This window comes from Clinocottus analis, unplaced genomic scaffold (assembly GCF_023055335.1).
Source record: "Clinocottus analis isolate CAN_PGR_092001 unplaced genomic scaffold, fCliAna1.0.p SCAF_20, whole genome shotgun sequence".
Lineage (NCBI taxonomy): Eukaryota > Metazoa > Chordata > Actinopteri > Perciformes > Cottidae > Clinocottus > Clinocottus analis.
The window spans coordinates 5,254,460-5,279,507 of NW_027175932.1; the positions used below are offsets into that span (position 1 = coordinate 5,254,460).

A 25,048-nucleotide genomic window follows, 5' to 3' on the forward strand; every position below is an offset into this window, starting at 1 on the left:
ATTGTTGGAGTTGATGAAGGTATTGCAACAATTCATCTCTGCAAACAAATGTGTAGCAATCAAATATAGACATTGTGTTGCCCATAAAAGATCTTTAAAATGTGGATATTCTATATGTTGTATAAAATAACCAGGCACACCCTACAGTGATGAGGAACAGGGGGTGACGGTGGCATTGGGGCTATGAGCTTTCTCTCATAGAGCTGAGACTCGTAGTTAATGCTTAGTCACGTCCCAGAAGGTTCAGTCAGGGGGAAATCGGCTTGTTTCCCAATTCATGCTACGCATTGCATGAATTGGCAGCGTCTGAGCTTTGAAATGGAATATTGTCAAGGGAAATACCTTTAGGTCAATCTCATAACTCAACCTTGTGAACAATTAGCTTCGGTCACGTCCAGTTTGAGCTAGATGACGCCACGAAGCACCTTTTGTGATCCGATAATAAATCTGCTGATGCGCCTCAGTATGCGACTCAAGTCCTCTCCCTCTTTCAGAGCAGACCCAGACCAGACAGAGTATTCCCTTTTAAATCCAACGGGTCAGGGCCCAATTACCCCACTGTTAAGGTAAAATCTTTTGTCTCGGTTTGTGCTGAAAAGAAGAGAAAAAAAGGAGGAGCTCTCTGGAGCAGAAATTCAAGGAAAGCAGTGGTCTCAGAGTCTCTCCTAATGCTTACTGCTCCAAATCTGTCTCTGTAGAGCTTAGTGTTCGGAGACAGGATGACAGTAAGTGGGTCGACTAAACTCCTCTCCTCGTTGGAGGGCAACATGCATCTGCGCGTTTGTGCACCTACCTGCATCCAGTTTTTGACAACTCAAGTAGGCCAAGGTAGCACAGATTAACATTAAAACCGTGCGGGTTAAGTATTGTGCTCGCAAATAAATAAACGTTCACCCATAGAGAACCTGTGATCATTATATCACTCTAAATGTTTACATGACGCACGTTGACAAAGCGTTCAAGTCAAAGCTTTTAGCCTCGTGTCTTAGCAACAATATAGGAACGGGAGGAACTCGGTGTTCCAGAGCTCTTCTGTTATTGATCTCGTTGATTGAAGGAGGATGGTGTATTGCTGGCAAATGGGTAAGAGCTCTCCACTTAAAGCTAACACTTCCGAGAGCTCAACCGCACACCCAGGGGATACATAACTTCAATACTAATAAACTGTGGAGAATTACAGTGGCGTATACTGTATGGATGTATTCAAGCATGTGTGAGAACTGAGACGTCACAGAGAAGCAGATCTTAAGAGAAATGTCAGAATACAGATGAGAGAAAGTCATTGGATTATATTGGAGGGAGCGAGAGCGAGTACATGGTTATTTATGGACTGGGCTTTAGAGGTTCTTGTTTGTTTTTCACATATCACAACACTGATTAGGTGCCATTTGCATTCACACCACTCAGACAGGATACACGGCCACTTAGACTCAGGTAAAGACATGCAACAAGTATTTTTGAAACACACAATCATGCATGCTTTCCTCTTTGATAAAGACTACACTAGAGTCTAAGAAAGGAACATTTGAGCTGAGCTGACTCTGGAACGAGCCTGGACTCTAAACAAGCAACACTGTCAAATCCAACCAGGTATAATAAAAGCTGCACAAACTGATGTGAGTGATGTTTAGATGGTGCGTGTGTAAGCTGAAGACAATTATAACATATAACATGAATTATAACATCACAAGGTATGGAGAGGAAATGCTGCACCTCATGTTACATAGATGATTATCATGTACCAATTTATTTTATTATATTTGTATTGTTCCCTTTCTTTGGGTTGTGTGCCATTAGTGTGTGCATGAACACATAGCTCATGGCCACTGTAGGAAGGTGTGGGTTTGGATGTGTGTAAACTTGGATACATGTGTGTTTCTAAATGCCCATACATGTATTACGACTTCATCTACATGCATGTTCACACACGTGCGTTTTTTAATGTAGGCAGTCACTTCTACAAATAAGCCCGAAATGGTACATTACTCACATTTTATGGCTTAGTGTTACAAACCTGAGCTACACACACACACACATTTTATCACCATGCTAATGACGTATTTTGCGTAGTATCTTTACACCTTGATAAGGCTGGAGTCGACCTATGCCCATCACACACACACACTCATTATCTCCCGACACAAATACCACAAATAAAACAGCGGAATCATTATTCTCGCTTCACTCGTCAAAAGCCAGCTCACGGCTGAATTTTCGGTCATTAAAAAAACATTAATGAGGATGATTAAAATGACTGCGATGAGAGGCTGGGACAGGGATGTGAATCTCACTCTTGTACTGAATGCCAAAAGGAACTCTCTCGGCTTCGAGTGGGTGCGTGCGTGTCTTTGTGTTCATCAGGCTGTACCGCAAATGTTTTGTTTGGATTTTTTTTTGTCAACATGGGGAGATATCAAAAACACACTGAGAATTGTTTTGTGTACGTTTTAGCCAATATCGAATTGTCAAAAGTTATCGTAATAAATCAATAGAGTTTTTCAGCTTCCGACTCTGGAAGTTATTTTGTCAGTATGATTGCACAGAAGTGCATCATCAGTTTTCCATCAATTTGCGCTTTCAACTGCATTTCCACATTTTTGAAAGAAAGATTCCAATCTTTTCCAGCATAATAGTTCACATTACAATGTGGCCGCTCTGAGTCTGACAACTGTTAAGAGTTAGCGAATTGGAAAAGCATGAACCATCATTCAGTTCGGGCAGTGGACAACAGCTCTAGGCGAGCCTGTGAGCAACAGCCATTACTGCCACTATACGTTCAGCGACTACAATGTAGGCGTCATTTCACTGATGTACTGATGGGACTGTGGCGTAAAAGCAATCTACGGTGTGCGCTTAAAAACGTAATGTTTGAAATGTGAGGCGAAGTTGGCAAACTTCCCCACAATCGCTTCAAAACATTCAACCCAAACTTAAGTCGGTTTTGGGGTTTATTCTTCGCTCAGCAAATCAAATTCAATTCATAGTTAATTCGATACAATTGTAGAAAAAAAGGCAGATGTTCATGTGGTGCTCTGTTTCTTGAGTGCTCTCCAGCTCAGTGCTGGGTCAGATGTGTGTAAATCATAGCAGCCTCTTAGGTGTAAAGACTCGGTAGATCAATAGACACAAGAGGGGGAAATCAACACTGCTTGTTTAAAGGGTGCAACCGGGCTAATACCAAGCCCCAGGGCATCTGCTGAGAGTACTTGGTATTCAAACAGAGAGGGAGAGAAATGGATATCTAGTGGAGGGCTTCAGAAATGTGTGTTTGGCTTCCGGTGAGGGGGGGAAAGAGAAGGGTGTTCTAGCTTATGTACGGCCACTGGGGGAATCCCCGTTTAGTGCTATTGTTTAATCTATCAGAAGCTGGTTAGAGCCATATCAAGCTGATTTACATACTCTCATATACACACACAGTGAGTCAAAAATGGATTTGGAGGTTTCAATTTCTGCCAGTGCTTCTTACCTTTTTACCGATGATCTTCTTCCTCAGAAACTCTCGGGCCTCAAACATGTAGGGGATGTCGTAGAGCGGACGGAAACGCTTGTCTTTGTCCTTGTTCTTCTCCTGAACAGAGATGGAGGGAGACCGGAGGAGAAAGGTCAGAGAGAGGATGTGGGGAGAGAGAAAACACAAAAAAGGGAAGAGAAAGATCAGTCACATTGCACTTTCAAAGCGGCGCGACATAATCGTGGATTTCAGATGTTCGTTTCCTCTTTTCCCTCTACTTTAGTCCTGTGACAGGCAGGATCTGGACTCTGAACTCATTGAAAGATCTGAATGTGTACAGCGGCATTTCAAACATGCACAGTCGCACAAACCTCAAACACCAATCCTGACACACTGCACACCACAAAAAAATCAAAGTACACAGTTGCCAAGGACACGGATGCAAACAGTCAAGGCAAATACACTTTGTGTTAAACTGATGTACAAAGGCGCGCTGACACTATGTGCACACACACATGGTGCATACACAGAAGTATGCCACACGTACACTCGCACAGCTGCACACAAAAACTTCCCTCAATACGCTCACACACTCTCTGACGGGAGCCGGCCGCAAATAGATCTTATTTGCATTTTCAAAAGGAGGCTGAGGTTTTGTGTTTTTACCCGGTGTAAAGAGACAAACACACAAATGTGCACACACCCACACACACACACACAGGTGCCGTTTGTGTGGGTTGGGCGGGATGAAAAAAAAACAAACATAATACAGCAAATGACAATGACACAGCGGGAAAATAAACGACAGGCGCTAACAGGAGGAATAACGCTATGAATGACAATACCAGTATGCTCGCCACCCCAGCCCCTCCCACACTCTTCTTTGAATGCCATCATTATCCGTCACACAAACAGAAGGCACACTCTTCCAAATCTACACGGAGGGTGGGATTAATTTCTCATTTCCTCTTCCCTTCAATGTTTTTTCCCCATTCATTTTTAATGTCTCTCCAGTTGTTGGGAGCCGCCAGGTGTGGCACACAGCTGGGCCGATTGGCTGCGGCGGGAACACATAGGGAGCGGAGGGTTTGCGAGCATGTGTTTGTATGTTCGAGCATGTGTGCTTATTCATCCATTACGGTCTTTGGGAGAAACAAACTCCACCGGTGAAACGGAAAGAAATCTGTGCCGCGTTTCGGTGACGATACTTCTGACATAACTGCACAGACGGCCCCGGTAAAGGAGCTCTGGAAACTGCCAAATCGACCAGCCAGTTCATTTTAACCTTGGCAGAAATGTAATAACCTTTCAGTTGAATAGCTTTCCGTCCTTCTTTTGCTTACTTCCTCACTCGCATCCTTCTCCCTCCTTCCCTAGCAGCACAGCATGGAACCTCAAAGGTGAGTTAATCTCACACATGGCCAGCGGAAATCCCCCCAGCGCTCAGCCAAGAGCCGATGTCCTCCATTTTGTGTCAGTCGGGGCTTATTGTCAGGGTCTTTCATCCCTACCAAGTCAGTTGCAGCGGGATGATGGGGGCCTTTTTGGAGCACTGCCAGCCAGGAAGCCTGTATTTTGTGCCTGAGCTGTGGACTTAGCCGGCCACTGCTGGGGATGAGGATAACTTTTACAAAGCTGGCATTGCTTGAGCAAAATCCTTCTTTTGGACCATATTTCTGTAATGGCATACATTAAGACAATTCCCAGACACTGAATAATGGTGTTTGCAACCTGAAGGGCCATTACACACAGCCTATTCGCGGTAGTACTCCATTTTGGGGGCCATTAGCATTCCAAAAAGACACAGGTCAAAACAAATGGGTAACTTCAACAGGGGGAAGCAAAGAAAGAACTTAAGAGGAGAGGGAACGAGGAAAAATAGTGGAAAATCATTTTCAACTAATAAGTAGGAATGGAGCCGTGTCACTTAGGGCAAAGAGTGTAAATGTCAGCACTCTATGCCAATTAGACACAAGGAGTGGCAAAGCAGACGAGGACCAAAAGGTACTTCTCCATCTTTCAGAAGGTCTGGGAGAAATGGAGTGAGGCCGAGTCAAAGACCGCAAGGTGAAAGAGTCAGAAAACAAGAAAATTATACAAAGAGAGGAAATGTCACAACTTAAAACAGAGACAGCGGCAGGAATCAACTGATTGCAAGTGCCCAATATTTCAGAATGGACCTGGTCCACTTTGCGCTTGAGCCACAAATGGAGTCCACATTAGTTGCAGTGCTATTAAAAAAGGGGCGTTAAGCATTCCCTGCAATTTAAACAAATGTGCCCTCAATCAAAGGAGGCATACACAAGGCTGTTCCACCTTGATAAGCAATGTGAAAAACACAAACCGCGCGACAAGTCTAATTATTTGACGAAGGAGCTGATGTCAACTTCGGTCTTCAGACCGAGATAAACTGACATTAGCGTCATTAAATCACTCAGACGAGACAAACTGTGTGCACCATCTTTAAACTGTTATTATGCAGTTGCAGGAAGGTTACAGAAGAAGAAGAAGAAGAAGAAGAAGAAGAAGAAGAAGAAGAAGAAGAAGAAGAAGAAGAAGAAGAAGAAGAAAAGGAGGGAGTCACTGCTATGTCTCAGCCGTGACCCAGTAACAACAGTTTGCTCTCACTATCCTCGGGGGGAGTTCTGTTCTATTTGGGGTAAATTCCCTTCGTTCCAAATTACCAGCTAAAGCTCAGGAATCATCTTTGACTATTGCAGAGGCATGACGCTAGCTGGATTGTACAGTGTCGCAGGGCTGCAGGGGCTGGGCTGCGAATGTGTGGACGCTACTGCTTCTGGAACTTCAAGGGTGAAATCATGACTCAGGAGCACGTCAGGCTTTCTGTTGTGTGGCGGTGGGGGGGGGGAGTGTACAGTACCAGGTCTTACTTTCTCATTTAACTGATTGAGAAGAGTGCGTTATTTAGTGTGTGAACTAAATTTTGAGAGAAATACACTGCTGACTGCCCATGTCCCAGACAAAGTGGACATTATGTTTTGATTAAGCAGTGCGGCGGGAGCCTCAAACAGTCAACATGTACTACTGTAAGCCTCACAACATTACTCAATTGTGCATGCATAAACATGGAATGCCTGCAAAGGGCCGAGGTGGGGGGAGACGACGCAAGGGGGAGAGGAAGGCAGAAAGAGGAGGCGTACACTTCCTGAAGCGATGAGCATGACGGATGTAGCTAGTGGTGGCACTACGATACAAAAATCTAATATATGTAATCACCTTATATTTACTGCATTATTGTCCATAGACCAGAATACAAATTAAGCTAAACTGGCTTGAAGTGATCCCACACTAGACTTGGGAGAGAGAGAACCAGGATTTCTGAATGAAATTACCTGTGGTACCATAACAACAAACAGCCACTCAATCCATGACAAGCTGCTAGCAGACTGGTGCAGCTTAATGCACTGGGACAGCTGTGACAGGTCACAGCGCATGTTCTGATTGTACAGTCATAAATAAGGATGTCATTCCAAAAAAAAAAAAAACGCAAGCTACAAGCGTTGAGCGAGGCGGGTGCACTATTCTATGTGTGCAGTGGTAAGTTTTTAAATATTAGACCGTCGAAGTGGCTCCGCAGACAGACACGGGGAAGCATTGTAAAGACTTACTGCTGTGCTGCCCGCTGAAAAATAAATCTCCAATGCTGCTGAATATGTTAAACTACTAAAAGCACTTAGCAAATTTAAATAGCTTACACTGAATAAGGTCGCACGTATTACATTCGTCTCAAACACAAAGCCCCCTCTTTATAAATGGCCGATATCAAAAGACATTCTGTCCAAAAATGATTTGAGGTGTCAACAATAGCACATCCCTCAAAAGCAACCGGCATATTATCCTCTAATGGGGCTCTTTGTAACTTTGCTCCCCGTGCACTACCACAAACAAGCCACGTCCTTGCTGATATAAACCGTGTCAGCCAAATAGTGCAACGGGGCCAAAACATATTCACCGATTCGCCTCGCCTAGCCAATAGTGCACAAACGAATCGCTAAGTGGGCAAGCCTCCTCCCTCATAATCATCCTCATCGTTATCATCATCATCGGCCTCCCAAACTTGAGGTCAAAGCATGCGATGCCAGGCCAGGGGCATGCCGAGGGACCACACATGGCTAGACATCAGAAGAAGAAAAAAAGCAGAGAAGGGCGCAGATGGGTCCGTCTGCTCAAAAACTGGGAACCAAAAACCAGCATCCCTTTAAATGTACAAATCTTGAGTGAAAGTAAACTAGTATTAACTCTCAAGAACTGTTTTTCCTACAGTGACATTTGCGTGAGAAAAGTGGGATGAGTATGTTCTGAAAAGCCACTGGAAGTCACAGATATTATCTTACTGTCAGTTTTTTCATTTGACAACTTTTGGATGATTTCTTTATTTGTTTTCCTTATATTTGAGTGTCACACATTAATAATTACTAATCTTCTTCCACATTTATTTGACCTTGATGTCTTGACTGCAATTGCAGCTGTGAAATATAATTAGTAACAAGCCACACAATAAAAACACAATTGTTCAAATAACGTGTGAAACGGCAGCAGCAGCGCAACAACAACAACAAATATGTGGTCTACGCATCCTGATGCACTTCATAGTTAGGCAGATGTGGAAATTGTCAAATTCTGCCCATATACTTTGCCAGACTTTTCAGGCCTGCCTTATTTACAGAAATGCTAATAAGAGTGCCGTGTTACAGTGTAAAAATAAACCTAATGATGGGAAAGTAAAAATAAGAAAGAGACAGATGAAGAGAAAGAGGGGGAAGCGAGGCAGAGAGACAGACAGGTGGTTTTTGGAGACAGGACAGAGAAAGACGTTTTGCGAGACGAATTCATCTACAAAGTCAACACACACTAAAGGCGGACTCTTGGGAGGTTACGCGGGTAGGCAGAGCAGTATGGAGGAGCGCAGGGATGAGCCATCCTCATTGTATTGCCTTATATAAGGACAGGGAATTGACCTCCCTCCCCATGTGCTCCATCAGCACTGTCCTTAACCCTACTTAAAACCAAATAAGCACACCGATGCATTACAGCGCATGGAGAGACGCGCACAAACACTCGAGACGTCGTCAAAGCAGATACACACAAACGCATTCAAACGCGGCGATTGTGAGCGAGTGGGAGTAACAGTGAGTCACTGAGTAGCAGAGACATCTCTCCCCACTCGTGTTTACGCTGGGCTTGTCCTGCTGCACATGAGAGAAAGAAGAAGAAGAAAAAACGCAGAAAGAGAGAGAGGAAAAAAAAAAAAAAAGTTGGGGAGAAGAGAAAAGGAGGGAGGAGGAGAGAGAAGAAAAAGCTGACTCCAACTCCTGAGCTCAAAATAACTCACATCTGAAGATATGCCACAGCAGTAACGCTGGGGAGGAGTGGAGCCAAATGAGAGGGAAAAGGGAAGGAAAGCAAATGAGGAAATTTGGGTCCTATGGTTTGCTGCAGCCAGACACCATTGGTCTACCGATCTGTCAGTCTGAGCACAATTAGTATAGTCACGAGAAGAGGGGGGGGGGGTGCTAGGGGACCAACAGGAACCAGAGGAGATGGGAGGAGGAGATGGGGATGGCAGAAGCGGTCACAGTTCATCAGTCCACTGGTACGTCGCATCTGGCCTTGGTTCCCCTTGAATAGGACACACACCCAGACACACCCACAGACACAAATACAAACGGCCTCGCTTGCAAAATGCACGGTCAAACAGTGCACAAACACATCCAGACAGACGGGGATAATAATGGCAACTGGCACGAGAAAATCCCCACAGACCTCCGGAGGAATGCAACACACAAACACAATTGTCACAATACCAAATTTCTGAGTTTGTTTTTCTCTGGAGACGTCCTGGCTTCATAGATACATGCCGCAGTGTGAACGTGCACACATCTGGAGGGGCTATATATACATACACATACATACACGCGCGCATGCACATGTGTGTGTCTGTGTGTAATCCATGTTTGTGCACATGCTGACACCAATTTCCAAGATGTTTCCTGACATAGGCTAATGTAGCTTAACCAAGCATGTCACTGTGCGTTTGCTTGTGTCGCGTGGAAGCGGCGCTGCAAACTGTGACGACGTCTTTGTGTCGGTCTGCCGCATTGTAAGCAAGACGCGAGCTCACTCGTGACGGAGTCAGCCAGCAGGATGTGCAGAGCTCGAGGCTGAGAGATACCTGCTGTGACCTCTGAGGTGGGAATGCTGCTTGCAATCTCGCAAAAATCCGCCGCTGCATGTACGCTTCTGCGTACACGTGCACTAACAGGATTTTATTTTTACACGCATGATGGCGAAGAAAGAAAAAAACATACCTACCAACAGCTGTTAGTCACAGCTGGCAAGTGTTTCTCCTTTACAAATACTAGGGGACACCAATCAACACCGATCATTTTGAGATTCTCTTTAAAGAATAGTTCAAGCGACAGTAATGAAAGGGAAATGGAATTGGTGACAGTCAATAAAATAATGTAAACTACTATATTTGCAACTGTAAAGAAGTGTAGACAGGGCATTTATTAATATCACCATTGTCGGCTAAAGTAGTTGTAGTTAAATTTCTTAACTTAGTGATCAGACAAAAGCTTAGCTGGCAAATGAGACTGGACATCAAATGTTTAATTCCATGGATGATTAGGGCTGTAATGGTTGTGAAAGTCCACTGTATTGGGTCGTAAGCCCGTCCATGTCACACTTTTTGTTATTTGTGTTTACTTGTCGACGATGTGCGCGTATTTGAACTGTTGCAATAAGAATCTCGGTCACTGACCCATAACAACATGCGTGAACATACTCTTGTCAGTTGTCTTTAATCCGCCTGAGAGTCCGAGGGCCCATCAGAGCCTCAGCAAATCTATCACAACTCTGCATCGCTGCCATAGCGACAACGCTCAAAGCTGAGCCAACAGCATTACAGGCAGACCGGCAGCTCTTTAGCTCACAGACAGAAATAACTAGCTACTAAACAGCAGCAGCACCACGAACATGTATCCAAACAAAACAGTTATTATGTAAGACTACCCTCCCAAAAAAAAAAATACTGTCCTCCTGCATTCATAAAAAAGAGCCATTTAAACACGGACTTCATAGTTCAAGATGATAAAATATATAATCATTAGAGGGCTCGTAATAGTGTATTTTTATCCAAGCTACAATATATAATCACTCCACTAGCCCAGCGAGCTGGTGCCCAGACAGACTGATTTTGATAAATTTGCAGGGTGTTTACATGAAAAATCACAATAGCAGACACAGAGGAGCAATTAAATATGCATGAAGTGCAAGAAATAGCAATACAACACTATGCCAATATAACACCAATGACACACACACACACACACACACACACACACACACACACACACACACACACACACACACACACACACACACACACACACACACACACACACACACACACACACACACACACACATCTGGGCTCCCTGTGACATATGACAGTGTAATGAAGCACAAAACACATACTGTTGAAGCATCTGGTGCAGGCAAAGACAGAGCGACACACAGAACACAGACCGGCACTGAAAGGCAGGAAGGAGATGGAGAAAAGCAGGAGGAGAGAGACAAAAGAGACAAGCGGACATTAACCAGGAATAGAGAGGAAGAAAGGAAGCGGCAGCAGGAGGAGGAAAGTCACTCAGGAACAGTAATATGGGAGAAAGAAAGAATACTAGAAGACCATGTCAGAAAAGGGCAGAGAGACAAAATGGGGTGATGTTTTTGCCCACAAGCTCATTACAACCACAGAGTGCTAAAGGCAACAGACACACACTCACACACACTGCAGGTCAACAATCTGGCCACGGCGTTCACACTCGGAGGGAAACGACGGCGGGAGAAAGTGACTGCGGAGGAGAAGGAAGAGGAGAGAATGGAGAGAGAGAGGCGGAGAGAGCGATACAAAGCAGTCTCTTAATGATGCAGGGCACTAACGACACCAGGGAAGAGAGGGAGACAAGAATGAAGGGAGAGAATAAAAACTAGACAACAGTAAAGTGGGAAAGGTAAACCATAAAATGAAGAAAAAAAACGAGCGGAGTCAGTAAAACAAAAACAATCAAGAGAGAAAGAAAATAAAGGGATGGAGCAGACATTCCACCATCCGACTTTTACAAGCGCTTCGTAGACCGAAGCCCGACACCTTCGCCGTCTCCTGCCTCTTTGAACAGGGGAACGAGAGACTCATAAACGGATATCACAGTAAACAATGTGTTGACTCGAGGAATCGTCAAACGGCGCTCAGACGTGTTAAACAAAGAGAGAAAGGGGTTTTCGTTCAAAATAGGAACTCTCTTTGATACAAAGAAGAATCACTACTGTTGTGACACTACAACTTTTGTAATTAACGAGGAGGGTTGACATTCAGAGACATCTTGAGCCTGTCATTTAAAAGATTATAACATTTTAGAGGACTCAGACACCAAGGGTAATTGGGATATATAATTAGAGTGGCCCTTTTTCATGAATAAATACGCGTTTGGAAGCAATGCAAGTTTCAATTGTAGTGATGAAAGGGGTGTCGGTACAAACACTAAATGCCTTGATAATCACAGCAGGGGGGATAAATGATACTTTGAGCACAGCAGATTGCTGTGTCTAGGTGTCGATGCATACAAAAACCTTTTCCTTTAAAAGACTGCCTGTGTGGATAAATATACATTTTTTTAGTTGCGACTAGGTAAGTGGGTGTAAGCATGCATCTGTGTGTGTTTATGTTTTCACTTTATGTCTTGAAGGGATTCTGAGAAAGGGGGAAGAAGTGTTGAGGGGAAAGGAAAAAAAAAAAAAAATCGATCTGCCTCACTTCTCTGCAGTGCTGCAACCACTGGGTGTGTGCAAGTGTCTCGCAGTGTTTGCATGTGCCCCAACTGCGGGGGCGCCACCAAGTGGTCAAAAGTATTCCCACGGTCATTTAGAGAGAGACAAGACTAATGTGGAAGGGAAAAGAAGAGGGCATTCAGGGAGGTGGATCGATATTCAGGAATTTGTGGAAGGGAGACGTAAGCGGCTCGTGTTCGACTTAAAATGAAAATAAACCCACTCCGTCATAACAGCAGAGACACGACTCGTCTCCGCGGAGCTTCTAATTAATTGTCTGACCACGCGAGGCCACGAGCTCTCTCACGTAAGACCAAGTTCAGTCCCTTATTCATACGCAAGGTGCCGCTCACGCTGTGCAAAGGCGCGTACACGCCACCGAAAGAGAATCCGAGTAGAACTGACATTCCCATTTAAATCAACACTGCGGGATGGTCGAGTGGGTGTCACTTTTATATATGCTGTTGACGCCGCAAAGAAAGTAGCGCGCTACTTCCATACAAACAGACTCAAAACTCACTTATGTCGGCTTGACGTGTAACACGCATCAGAGTGTGTGTGTGCGTGTGTGTGTTTGTATGTATGCGTGTAGTCCCTGTCCCGCCATGGTTGTCCCTTTTAAAAACGGACAACGCCTGCGTCTCAATTCAGCGACCAATTCGGCTCAGTGATTCCTCCGCCGGCGGCCTAGTGGCGGAGCGACAATGTGTCACACTATGACATGTGTGGTCCCCATAAAAACTGACGACGACAGACAATTTCGTTTGAAACAAGTGAAACGACAACGGTGAACTTCTTCCCCATGTCTATGGTACACACACACACACACACACACACACACCGACAGCAGACAGACACACAGGTTGAGTTGTACCTCTCCCTCAATTCTAGGGGGGCGAATGCTGGACAGGTGGATGGTCTTGAGTTCTCCAGAGTTGAGCTTCACCACCATGGCATCAGCGTTTAACACCTGCATCACCTAGAGGGCCAGAAGAAGAGGGGCGAGGAATTGAGTCAAATAAATACAAAAAGGCAAACAATGCGTGGTGAACAATACGACAAACGGAAGACTAGAAATTATTCATGAATCTAAGGGTAGAAAAAAAAAAAAACATAAATACCTCAACGAAAGAACTAAATAAAGAAAATCACACCCCTGCAGGATGGAGGCGAGTGTTGCAGCAAAAAGACCGGCGTTGCATTTTGTGACTGAGCAGATGGACTGAAAGAAAGATGGGAAGTGAAGGAGCAGGTAAAGGATAAATGGAGGGGAAGAGATCTATTCAAAGGGGGAAGGAGAGTGACAGTGCAGATCGTGTGCTGTCACAAGTAGAAGGCACCGAGAGCAAGGTAAGAAAGAGTGATCCTTGAGTGACTGAGTAGGTAAGCGAGCAGGCCCGGCGAGGTTTGGAGGACAGAGCGAGGACGTTTTGCTATCTGGGGGATTGGCACCGGGAGGGGGGAGAGGGGGAAGCGAGGGAAGAAAGGAGGGAGACAGAGTGCAAGAGAAACAGCTTTAAAACACAAACATCCTCTTAAAGATAGACTGCTGGAGCATTACGCAGCCCTCTGCCCAACAAATGGCTGGCAGCACTTTATTCTGGAGACCTTTACAAGTGTAGCTAAAGACACAGACTAATTTATGTTTGGCATTTAGATGTTTCTCTCTGGACCAAAAAAGGTAGCAACCTCAATTTATGGCTATGGTTCAGAAGAATACGTGCGGATATTCAAAGCCTACACCTGCAAAATTACAGTTCACGAGTGTAGGAAGGAGAAAATGAAGAATAAAGCCTCGACGATTATTTGTAACGCAACCCAATCGTCTGTATGCATGTGCCAGTCGTGTGTGTGTGTGTGTGTGTGTGTGTGTGTGTGTGTGTGTGTGTGTGTGTGTGTGTGTATTGCAGCCCTTGCAAATACACAGACAGATTGGTTGTATAATGTGACTGAGATGGAGGAGGCATCCAAACCCAAGGCCTTTAAGTAGGCCGCTTGCAAGAGACTGAGAAATCAATCGCCCTACACATGTTGCCACCCACACCTGCATTAAATGGCCTCATCATCACTCACACTGTGGTTCACATGTAGGCTGTGCTCACGCTGAAGTCCCCAAAGAGAGAGATGCGGGTCTGAGCGCTGTTTTTCAAGCACAATTTGGACTGTGTGGGCGTTTGTGTGGCGGTTGTTTGTGTGGTGGAAAAACAAAATAACCAGAAATCCTCTCGAGATAAAGTCGAATCTTTTATGAAAGTGTGTACTGTACGTGCAGGCACGAATCCAGGTGTATTTTGCAATTTGGGAGATTCATTATTCCATGAAAACAAAAATCAGACCGCCATTGAATTTGCCACCAGAGAAAAGAAATTAGTACAGCCCACGTGCTAAATAGACTGCCCACAACGGCAGCCAAAATACATCATATACTAATCACGGAGCTGAGTGGGAGCGATACAGAGACATAGAGAGCCGGAGGGAGAGAGAGTCGGGGACGGGGGGAGAGGTGCAATGAGTAAGTTTGAGGGGGTGGGGCATGCATGTGCGCAGCGACGTACACACATTCGCACTGTAACAAGGTCATTTCGTGGCCTGCCCTTGTAAATAAAGTGCAGCAAAGAGAATGTGGCAGGAGCAGAAGAAAATGGCTCAGCGTTTACTGGCTAATTATCAGCCGGAGGAGGCGAGACGTGAGAGGCGAAGGAGGACAGATCAACACACCAAGATAGAGGAACGGAAAGATGGAGCGAGCTAGGGAGACAGAGCGTAATCTCTCAGCAAATATCACAAGAACGCGCGAGGGGGGGAGAGACAGAGAATAGATAGAAAATAGAGCGAAAAGTCTTTGCAAAGTAGCTGCCATGAGGGTCGAGTGAGCAGGCAGAGAAGACAAATAGGCGGGCAGCATGACTCACTGGTCTAATCGAGTACACAGAGGTGGGGATCTACTGCCACCTTCTGCCCATGGCTGACATGACATCTGCAGTGGCCAAGATCAGTCACGGCAGAAAAAGGAGGATCTTGGCTACTGCCAGGGACCCGTGTTGGTTGTCAGTCGAATCCATTAAGATGCTTTTAACCACAGGGGCCAGCAAGGGCTCAGCCGGGACTTACTCATTACTCGTGTCAGATCGTCTCCCTCAAAAGCAACACCTTTGTGCCTTTCACTGTTCGCTGCCAGTGGAGATGATTTGTCATCCAAATTACACGGTTTCAAATTAACTAGTGGTGGTTGTGATGTTATTATTAACACCTTTAGCTGACATCCAGCCCCCAGGGTGCTGCTGGGAAGAAAAAAAAAGTGGCCAATGAGTACGTAATACTTTGTGAAGACATTATCCGGGGACAGGTATTCTTAAGACTCTGACCTAATCGCTCGACTGATTTTTAACTGGGGCACAAACTAATATACCCTTTTCTCATCTTCCCCAAATGTGACTTTTTCATTTCGTAAAGAAGCCGTCTGACCTTGTAACCATTCTGTCAGACTCCTCTTAAGTGGGGCATACGGTAGAGCCAAGAGGCCCTCGTGCCATCTCTGTCTCTTTCAACCATTGTTGAAGTATACTATTCTTTCTTTCCAGTAAGACATTAATTTGCACATTAAAGATAACTTACTTTACTTCAGACAGAGAATATATGCATATAAGTATTATACAACTCTGTATTATCACAAGTGGAATATAATTTGCATCTAAACAAAGCCTTTAAGACCTTTCAGTCTATTATTATGTTTAATCCAATTATCTGGCTGAGTAAGTTAAGAGTGTATTCTGTTGTTGTTGTTCAAGTGGCAACAGGATACAATTAGCATGGTGTCAGAAAGTCATTTGAGCATGAAAACAAATCTGGATTTAGGTTAGGAGGACTTGCAAGTGTGACTTTCAAGTACAAAAATGCATATTGTATCGTTCATATTGTTAAAGCATATGGGTGGAGAAATATTTTACATCTGTTAAAACAAAATACTGCCTTTTGTGGCATATGATCTTCAGACATCCCAAATAAACACTAGTTTGGCTTTTCATCTACCATATTCTTATGGATACGGTCCTCCTAAAGCAACAGTGACAGTCTTCCTGACAAGCAAGTGATGAGAGGCTGGTAAAGGGGTTTACACCACGTCACCTTTTATCCATCACCTCTCAGGTCGACGGTTACCCAGGGGAGAGGAGGGGAAGGGAAAGGATATGGAGGGGAGAAGAAGCCTATTGGGGCATGGCCTATATCCACTTCTTCGGTCCCAGTAGAGGTGGGAGGAGAGAGAGAGGCGAGACAGTCAAAAAAGGAAGATTCGTCAGCAGCATTGACTTGTGGGGATTGGACCCGTTCAGCCTTTCCACTCTATCCATCACTCAGATAATAAGAAGTGAAAAGTAGAGTGGACGAGAAGAGGAGAGGAGTGCACGATGATGGGATTGATGGATAGATGTGTCCCTGGGAGAGTCGGAGCATTGCAGTATTAGGTGCCGACAAATGTCACAGGGACAAGCATGGAGGGGGCCACTGACAAGCATGAGAAACTTTAGCCTGTCCAATATGTACTCATCTTTGAAAAGACTCAAGCAGTTGGAGGGTCAGCATGACGTTTTCCATCACAACCATCTGCCACTTTTAACAAAAGGTTTTTGGAGTTTTTAAACCATCTAGGATCATGTGCGTGTTATAACGGTTCTATATTAACAACCAACTCCATGAAGTGATAACCTGGAGAAGTCCTTGGCAGTAAAACATATTTTATAGAGTATATTTATCCAAGTGATGACGACTTTTTATACCCAAAAACAAAAACGACTGAACGCAGCAGCAGCTGACATGGCGCAAGAATCCTCTGTGGCTATTTCGGGGGAGAGCATGGGAAAGAGGACAGAGAAAACTCCTACAGAGATCAAAAAGTGCCCCAAGGTTTAAGGGGGGGCATCAGCAGCGCAGTACCGCAGCAGTAAATAACTGTGCACGGATACCAGAGAGAGGACACCCATAGACCCGGGATCTTGATAATTCACTGACTTTCACTTCTCATACCTTTTCATCATTCTTGCCTTAAGTCCTTCTCTACCTCTCTCTCCACCCCTCCTACGGCCCTCCAAAAAAAAAAGAAATCACACTTTCAATTTCTTCTTTTCTTCTGCTCCTTTCAAACACGTGCTGGACCTCCCCACCAAATGTCTCCTCACTCCCCCCCCCCACTGGCCAAATCCAGCCCTCTTTTATTAAGGGGGTTCAGAGAGATCTGAGAGCAGCTCACACTGATAGTATAAATGTTTTATCCTTTCGCTAGCCTCTTCCTTCTGACTCAGGAAAAAAATATACATACACATAGTTTCTTTTTTGCGCCTTCTTTATGGCGTGTGCAGTTTATCAAATTCATTCTGTAAGCAGATTTCCAAAGCAATACCTTTTATGTAACCCTCAGGCTAGCCATGAATTTTTCAGGGTCTTAAAAGTTCATGGTCTGGAGGGAGCAAACACAGACAAAACCCAAACTTTGGGGAGGTATTAAAGTTTTTTTTTTGTTTTTTTTTCCATTTCTAGAGAGAAATATATCAACTGAGGAGTTGAATGCATACAGAGGGGGCACAGATTTAAAGCTGATGTTTTAGCAGAGTTGCTTTACTACATTAAAGCTACAACTTGGATATGTCAGCGCTACTGCAAACTGTGTTACCAAAATGTATCAAAGAGTCCATCTCACTTGATTTGAAGTAATGTGTGATGAAAACTAGGAGAGAGTGTACTTGATATTGAGGACACTTTTTTTCCTCTCATGAGGCCCTGGCCAATAACCTAAGCCAATATCTCTCGTTCTTGGCTTTTGGGGATCTTTCAGTGCCTCTGCTCCAGCGTACGCCAGCGATTTGTCCCTAATTTGACTGGGGAGTGCTTAAAGGTAGCCGTTAAACATTCCTCCTAGCAGCTTAAGTGAAGATTTTTTATTTATTTTTCAATTCAGTGGGGTGGTGCAAATGTGACAATAAGAGGTATCAGAGGTGCATCACTTGTTTGAAGCATTAAAGGGGCTTCTGCTGCAGTGCTGCGAGAAAACTGGAAATGCCGCAGTAGACTTCAAGTGGTGGGAGCGAGGGAAACAAGCGGCCTCCCCTTGGCTTTGAAGCCAAGTCGTATTCATGATGGATAATGTCTGCATGTCATGCTGAAAGTTTTGTACTTTACTGCTGCTTTTTCCCTGTGGTATAATATAAATGAGGACTTTCAATTGAAAAGCAAGATGATCCAAATTGAAAATCATTATGTTTGGGGACGGAAAAAAAAACTGTCAATTAGAGACAGCTTATAAAAGTCACTTCAGGACCTCACCTTGGCTACAAATTGTCTGTCCTTCAAGTCCAAGTTGGCTGTGGGTGCCACGTAGTCCTTCCAGATGCGGACCTTGCGCTCTTTGGCAGATCTAGTCAAGAACAAGGTCACATAATTAGTGTTAGTGCTTAACATCAGCCAGAAACACATAAGATATAAAGGGCTTCATCGAGTGAATAACAATTATCCATTTGGATGGGAAAAGCTACAGAAGCTCATTATAGTGGAAAAATTCCAAGATAATTAGTAGCCATCACTGCGATGATTGATTGTCGGGAATGAATATCATTGCAGCAGAAATAGAGCGCTTGTTCATCTCAAGTAGTGCTGGATTACATTTGCATAACATTTAATTTCCACAATAATGTTGTTAGCTCAAGAATCTGCATTTACATTATTTATTTGTCTTGGATCCAATCAGTGATTTCCACAACCAATTATATTGTCCATTTCTACTCAGCTGAATTTAATAATGTATGACTTGTCTGCCATGGAGTGAAATGCTTCATTATATGTTCATCAGGAATCAACAAGACTATTTAATTAATGCCGTAACTATCTTCAAGACCTGAGCCCAATCATACAGTTAAGAAAAACAGAAAAACATAGAAAATCACATCTGACAAAAGTTGTCTAGTAGTTGCGTACCGTTCACTAGCTCTGAGTTTCTCAGCTCCCTGGGTGTAGACAGCCATGGACCAGTCTACACAGCGGGCAAACCCTTCCTTCAGTAGGAGTTCTGTTATGTTGCCATTCTAAGACAACAAGAAACGAGAACAGTCAAAAAAAGCAATCAACAAAATATTATTTTTATTAAATGGCACTTCCACCAGCGGGTGCAGACTCCCGTGTCTTACCGGGTGAAGGATGCTGCCCAGTATGATCTGGTTGGGGCAGCTCTCCAAGATTATCTGAACGTCTCTTTGCAGAAGACGAGATTCGGTGAAGAATTTGGCCTCTGCTGCGAATGCCTCCGTCGACTCTGTGCCATCCGCTTCTCGCTTGAACGTGGGACACTGGAGAGGACGGAAAGGCACATTAAGTGACGCAATGATAATCACACCTCAAACAATAGGTATTGTGTAAGAAATGGCAAATGTGTTCAAATGGGTCCAATGCGATTTGATTACATCACCATTGGAAGAGAAGCCCGCATTGTGTCTCGTGAAAGTCCAAGCAGTCAAGCAATGCCTTGAGGCGGGGTTTTTATTTTAGAGTACACATTCTTTTGATAAAATCATTTTTTCTGTGAACGACTGTTATCCACTTTTAACCGATGTCACCTTGCTGCACACGCTATCTGTATTCTCCTTTGAGCGTTGCACAACACCAGAAAGATAAACACGACGGGGGCAACGCGCAGACAAGCTTTGGAACAATGAGACAAAGAACACCTTGATGTTGGTGTAATATCTTTAAGTGTGGAAGAAGAAAAGTTATCTTGAGTGGTCCATCGACCAATCTGGGATTTACAAAAGAGACTGATGGGGAAACTTTGTGGGCCGGATAAGACTGGTAGAACAAACACAGACAGTCTTTTCTTGTTCCAGAATGGACTGTCTACCTTCAAATACTTGCAGAGTTGTTGTGACAGTAATGTGAAGACAGTCATGGGTGTGGAGGAAACCTATTTTTAACCATTTTATCTGCATCTATACAGCCATTTATGCTATTTGCTATGTATTAAGTTGCTTACTACTGTTGTGAATGTAGGTAGTTTAATGTCGTCCACAGTGTAGTGGATATATAATATATATACTAGGCAGCAGGTGAGTGGTGATTACCTTGACTCCAGAAAGCATGACAGTGACCAGGTAGTAGTCGGGGAGCAGCAAGGCACGAACAACACTGCCGTCTCGCACATGCTCGATGATGGCTGGAGGGAGGGAGGAGAGCAGAATGTTAATCAGTTTGCCAAATCCAGTGTCATCATGAACTAAAACGCACATTTGCAGTGAAAAAGTGTCAGAAAAACTCAAATTCCTCTCGGTTTAACTTTTTTAAGCTTTGAAATAGCACTGCCAAAAAAAGACCACCGGATTCAGTTTTGTCTTTATATTTCCTACTGAAAAATGTAGGGAGAGGACTGAATCATTGACTGAGGTATCAAGGGTAAAACTTAATTTATGATGCTTTCCTGTGAGCTGCCTCGAGGCTAGTCGAGTCAGACCAATAAAAACAGTTTTAAAAAACTAAATTTATTTTATTAATATACATCTCACTTCATCCTGAGGAGACAGTTAAAGCAGGCATTCTCCTTCTCAACAATGCCTTACCGATTGAACTCAAAACTATAATACCTGTGATCGGCCGAAAATAACCACTGTGTTTTTTTTTTTTTTACAGAGTAGTGGAATTGAGATGTCTCGCCGAGGGATCGCTTTCTGGTACTAGAGGGGAAAGTTACAGCCTTCTTGGCAGACTGTGTACACTTAAAGTGATACTCCATCCAAAGGCTTCATGAAACACTCACTACTGTAGGTTTAGAAAGGTGGCTGGGCAAAAGCTTTGCAGCTTCCTTCCTCACAGGTTGCGGTCAGCTTGAATGAATTTGCATGAGTGTGTTAAGTATTTTCAAAAACAACTTCAATGTTCCTATTGCCTTCAATAGTAGGACAGTGGGAAAGGTCATGTGAGAGAATCCTCTCCTTATACTTGTCCCTATAGAAATCCTTTTAAGCTGTGTAAACTCCAAGTGACCGCGGCATCTGCTCTCTGGGAAGATTTGAAAGATGCATTTACAGCCACCTTTCAAGCCTACAGAGGTGAATACTTGCTCCTGAGAGATACGGTTTGGAATGTCACTTTAAAGGTTTTGCTATGTGCAACATGTCGAAGCTTCAATTCATTTAGAAAGTATTTGAGGTGTTGCATGTTTTTTTTCCCAAAAATCATATCACTTAACTGTTGCTCCTGACCTCTAAAATACTTTAAGAAATTGGGCAGGATGTGAGTGAAAGGCATTTCACGCATAAATGGTATTTTGGTGATGGGTTCTCTCAGTGTCTATACACCTTCATTATGTGTATAACGTGTGTGCCTGCGTTTGTGTGTCTGCCTGCCTAAGCAGATGAGACAGAAAGTGGTATTCCATTTTTTTTTTTTTTTTTTCAACCGCAGCAACTCAACGCACATTTAAAGCGCTTTGGCTGAATGGTTGCTTCCAATTTAAAAACAACTCTGACTGCCTCTCATGAATGGTAAGAACAAGAAATGAGAGCTTTCCCCTGTTCATTTCCCATTCAATTAAAGTGTAGTGAAATGAGCTGAGCCACTGTTAACGGCAGCCACCTGGAAATGAAGAGAGTGGTACATTACATCTCCGCAAGGGTCAGAGATGAGAGACTGGAGGAATGAGCCGGTGAAGGGTGATAAAGCATGTGCCATTAAATGCCCTGTCGCAGATATTAAGAACTTAATATCTTCAATCAAACGAAACCAAAAAAAAAAAAAACATGGTTGATTTCTGATTGGCTTATAAATGTGGCTTTCATGGGGAAATGGAGGCTTATGCAATATTGTTTGCTTGTTTATGCCAAGTGTCTTTGTTTCCTAAGCCAAGCTTTCTCTCTGTCAGTGTGGATGTTTGCGCGCCGAACACATTACCGTTGATAGGTTTCTGATGCAAGGAGTCGATATAGTTGCGGGGATTCTCTATGGTGTACTTGAGATCGCGGATGGTGTGCGTACCGCCACCCTCACTCCACATGCCCTTCTTGGAAGCTTTAGACTGGTCCTCCAAGTCACAGAGTCTGGCCTGGTCTGGACTGCTCACACAAACAAAAAGGAAAGTTTAAGACAGAATAGAAGGAACTCTGGACAGCTGGTAAAATGATAAAAAACAGCATGTTGCTTTACATCTTACAACATGATTGACTTTAATCCATCAGTGTTTTTTGTGGCCACTTTTTCAAACAATTTCAGTTTTTCAAGAGTGTAAAATAAGAAAGCGAGATGAATTCTTCACAGCACTTATTAAAATCACTTCAATTAATTAGTTAAGACGCATGAAACGTGGACTACTAATGAAACTTGCAGGTGCATGAAGCGGATATTGAAATGTTCTCAGATGGCTTCTTACCAGCTTTGAAAAATGAAATGGATGTTACAGAACACTGCTGCACCAAAGCGCTGATAGAGTTGCACCCCTTGTGATTACAAGAACTACACACACAACCAAGCTCCATCATGTTGGATTCATTACAATTCATGAAGTTACAGCAAGAACTCTTAGCTGGAGCTGTTCGATGCGATGGCACACTGGTTGTTAGCCTCGTCATGTACAAGAGCACATACATAGTATAGGACTGCATGTGTGTGTGCTGCTCCTGACAAACTGCACTGCTGTTTTAGTGGCAACCAGCTTATGACCAGAACATAACTGCTTCAAAAATGTATCCAAGCATTGTGTGAAGAGACAATAACAGTGTTTGACGGCTCCTTCAAAACGCAACCACGCAGCTGGCTACAAACGCCACAATTAATTCCATGCTGGCTCTCTAAATTGTGCAGCCTAATGCTTTTTAGGGCCATTGTACAACTTTAATTATATTCATTACTTCAAATAGCCAACAGGCTTTTGTTTAGAATCAAAGGCTGCCCGATTGATATGGGAGTCGCAATGGTGACTGGAGCTTTTTTTCTTTTTCTTTAAATGAACAGCGCACAAACTGAACTTCTCACATCTTGCTGCCTAAAGACAGTGTTCGCTTTGGAGAAGCAACAAAGTGGGTCTCAATTAAAACACCACACACATAATTCAATTAAATTCATTTTATTTTGTATAGCCCAAAATCACCAATGTGCCACAGTGGGCTTTACAATCTGTACAACACATATGCAGCCTGTTCTCTAGCTGTGTGTTCTGAATTGGGCTTGGACTCAAAAGCTGCGGTAGAGTTCCCCTTTCGCCTCTACAGTGATTAAACCCCTCACTTCAAATTTAATCAAATGGTTTCTTGCTTACTGAGCAACAGAAGTGAAACTTTCTGTGAGAAGTCAGTCGTGTTTAAGCTACTTAGAATTGAAGCAACTAAACAGGAACAGAGAGCTACAAAGATAAAGTGAGAAGAAAAAAAACGAGGAAATCAAGGAAAGCAGACATTGTTAAGCCACAGAAAAAAACGGAAAGCAAAAAAACAAAAGGAGATTGGTCAAGATATAGAAATAACTTCATGTGTGGAGGCAGATGATAGTAAACTTATCCACGTCTCCAAAATAAACTGATTTCTTTTTAGGTCAGCAACTCCTTCCAACCAACACATTGCTTGAAATCAAAACAGATATTGATGGGTAAGAAAGCGCAATACTGAGCAACGCTACTGGAGGAACAACAGCCAAGAAGGGAAAAAAAACTTTTTTCAATGCTCTTATATTTGAACACACTGTAGGCTATATCTTTCATCTCCATGTGGCTCCCTTGTGCAACCAAAACTACTTTAAATAGATAGAAAATGTTGAACTTTCACAAGCGGTTTCACAGCTCCCTGTTGTCTTACAGCTTGGAGAGGGTGTAGGATATCTCGTTCCCTTGTGTACTTGACTGGAGGGGGTTCCAGTCCTTGTGAGCATCGAGGCCGAAATGAGTACAGTTCATCCCCCTCAGACGTTTACGCTCGACAACAAGCACTCCTGTGGGGCTCCAGTTAAAAAGGAGCAAAGGAGGATAATGAAACTAAGTTGATCTCCATGTAAATGCTCTGTTGGGTGGGGGCGTTATATAAACTAATTGGTCAAACCCCTTGCTCTGTGGATTATATTTTTCAAAAAGGTAAGTGTATTGCCAAGGATTCTGACCAAGTTTCCGGCTCTAGCCATCTCAGTGAATGTATAAAGCATTTCTAAAAGAAAAGCAGTCCGACTAAGTGACAGAGAGTGAGATAAAAGACTGAGCAGAGGCGATTGATATAGCTCGTCACCACCAAGGGCAGCGGTTGTTTATGTCCTGATCAAGTTCAAGTGAAACTCCAATGATAAAGCCTCTGACAGCAAACCAAAAAAACAAACAAATCTGTCGGACACTGACAGCTGCAATATGTAGCACGAAGCTACAGCTGACAGAAGAAATATAAATTACAATTATTTGTATTTTTTAAATCACATTATTCTGTCTGCGTGTGGTGCTGAGCACTCGCCCCAGCCCTTAAAACTGAATGGGCTGACTGTTTTCTGAAGCCAAAGTCAGCTTCCGAACACGTTTATCTGCAGTGTCCGAAGCCATCATCGTTATAATCGCCCCCATAATTATGATCACATCCTAGCTTGTGTGATCAATGTAGCCAGTCACAGGGGGTAATGATATTGGAGGCTGGCGCACTGAGGGGAACAACTAAGGCCTTAAGTCCTCACTGAGTAATGGGCCTCCCCTTTGGCCAAATGATGTCCTTGTGCACTTAAAGCATCATATACATTAGCGCTTGTTCTGGGCCA

At 43.6% G+C, this 25,048-nt stretch overlaps 1 protein-coding gene across 1 annotated transcript in view; it reads right to left on the bottom strand.

Annotated features, from left to right (window-relative positions):
* The window catches only part of snd1 (staphylococcal nuclease and tudor domain containing 1), a 158,599-nt gene that overhangs the window by 128,232 nt on the left and 5,319 nt on the right, over positions 1-25,048 (bottom strand). The window contains exons 6-12 of the mRNA XM_068586450.1: positions 22,226-22,386; positions 20,404-20,495; positions 19,477-19,635; positions 19,268-19,374; positions 18,620-18,710; positions 13,179-13,283; positions 3,467-3,568 (exon numbers count right to left, since the gene is read on the bottom strand). Coding sequence (XP_068442551.1) covers positions 3,467-3,568; positions 13,179-13,283; positions 18,620-18,710; positions 19,268-19,374; positions 19,477-19,635; positions 20,404-20,495; positions 22,226-22,386 — 817 coding nt within the window. The remainder of the gene's footprint in view (positions 1-3,466; positions 3,569-13,178; positions 13,284-18,619; positions 18,711-19,267; positions 19,375-19,476; positions 19,636-20,403; positions 20,496-22,225; positions 22,387-25,048) is intronic.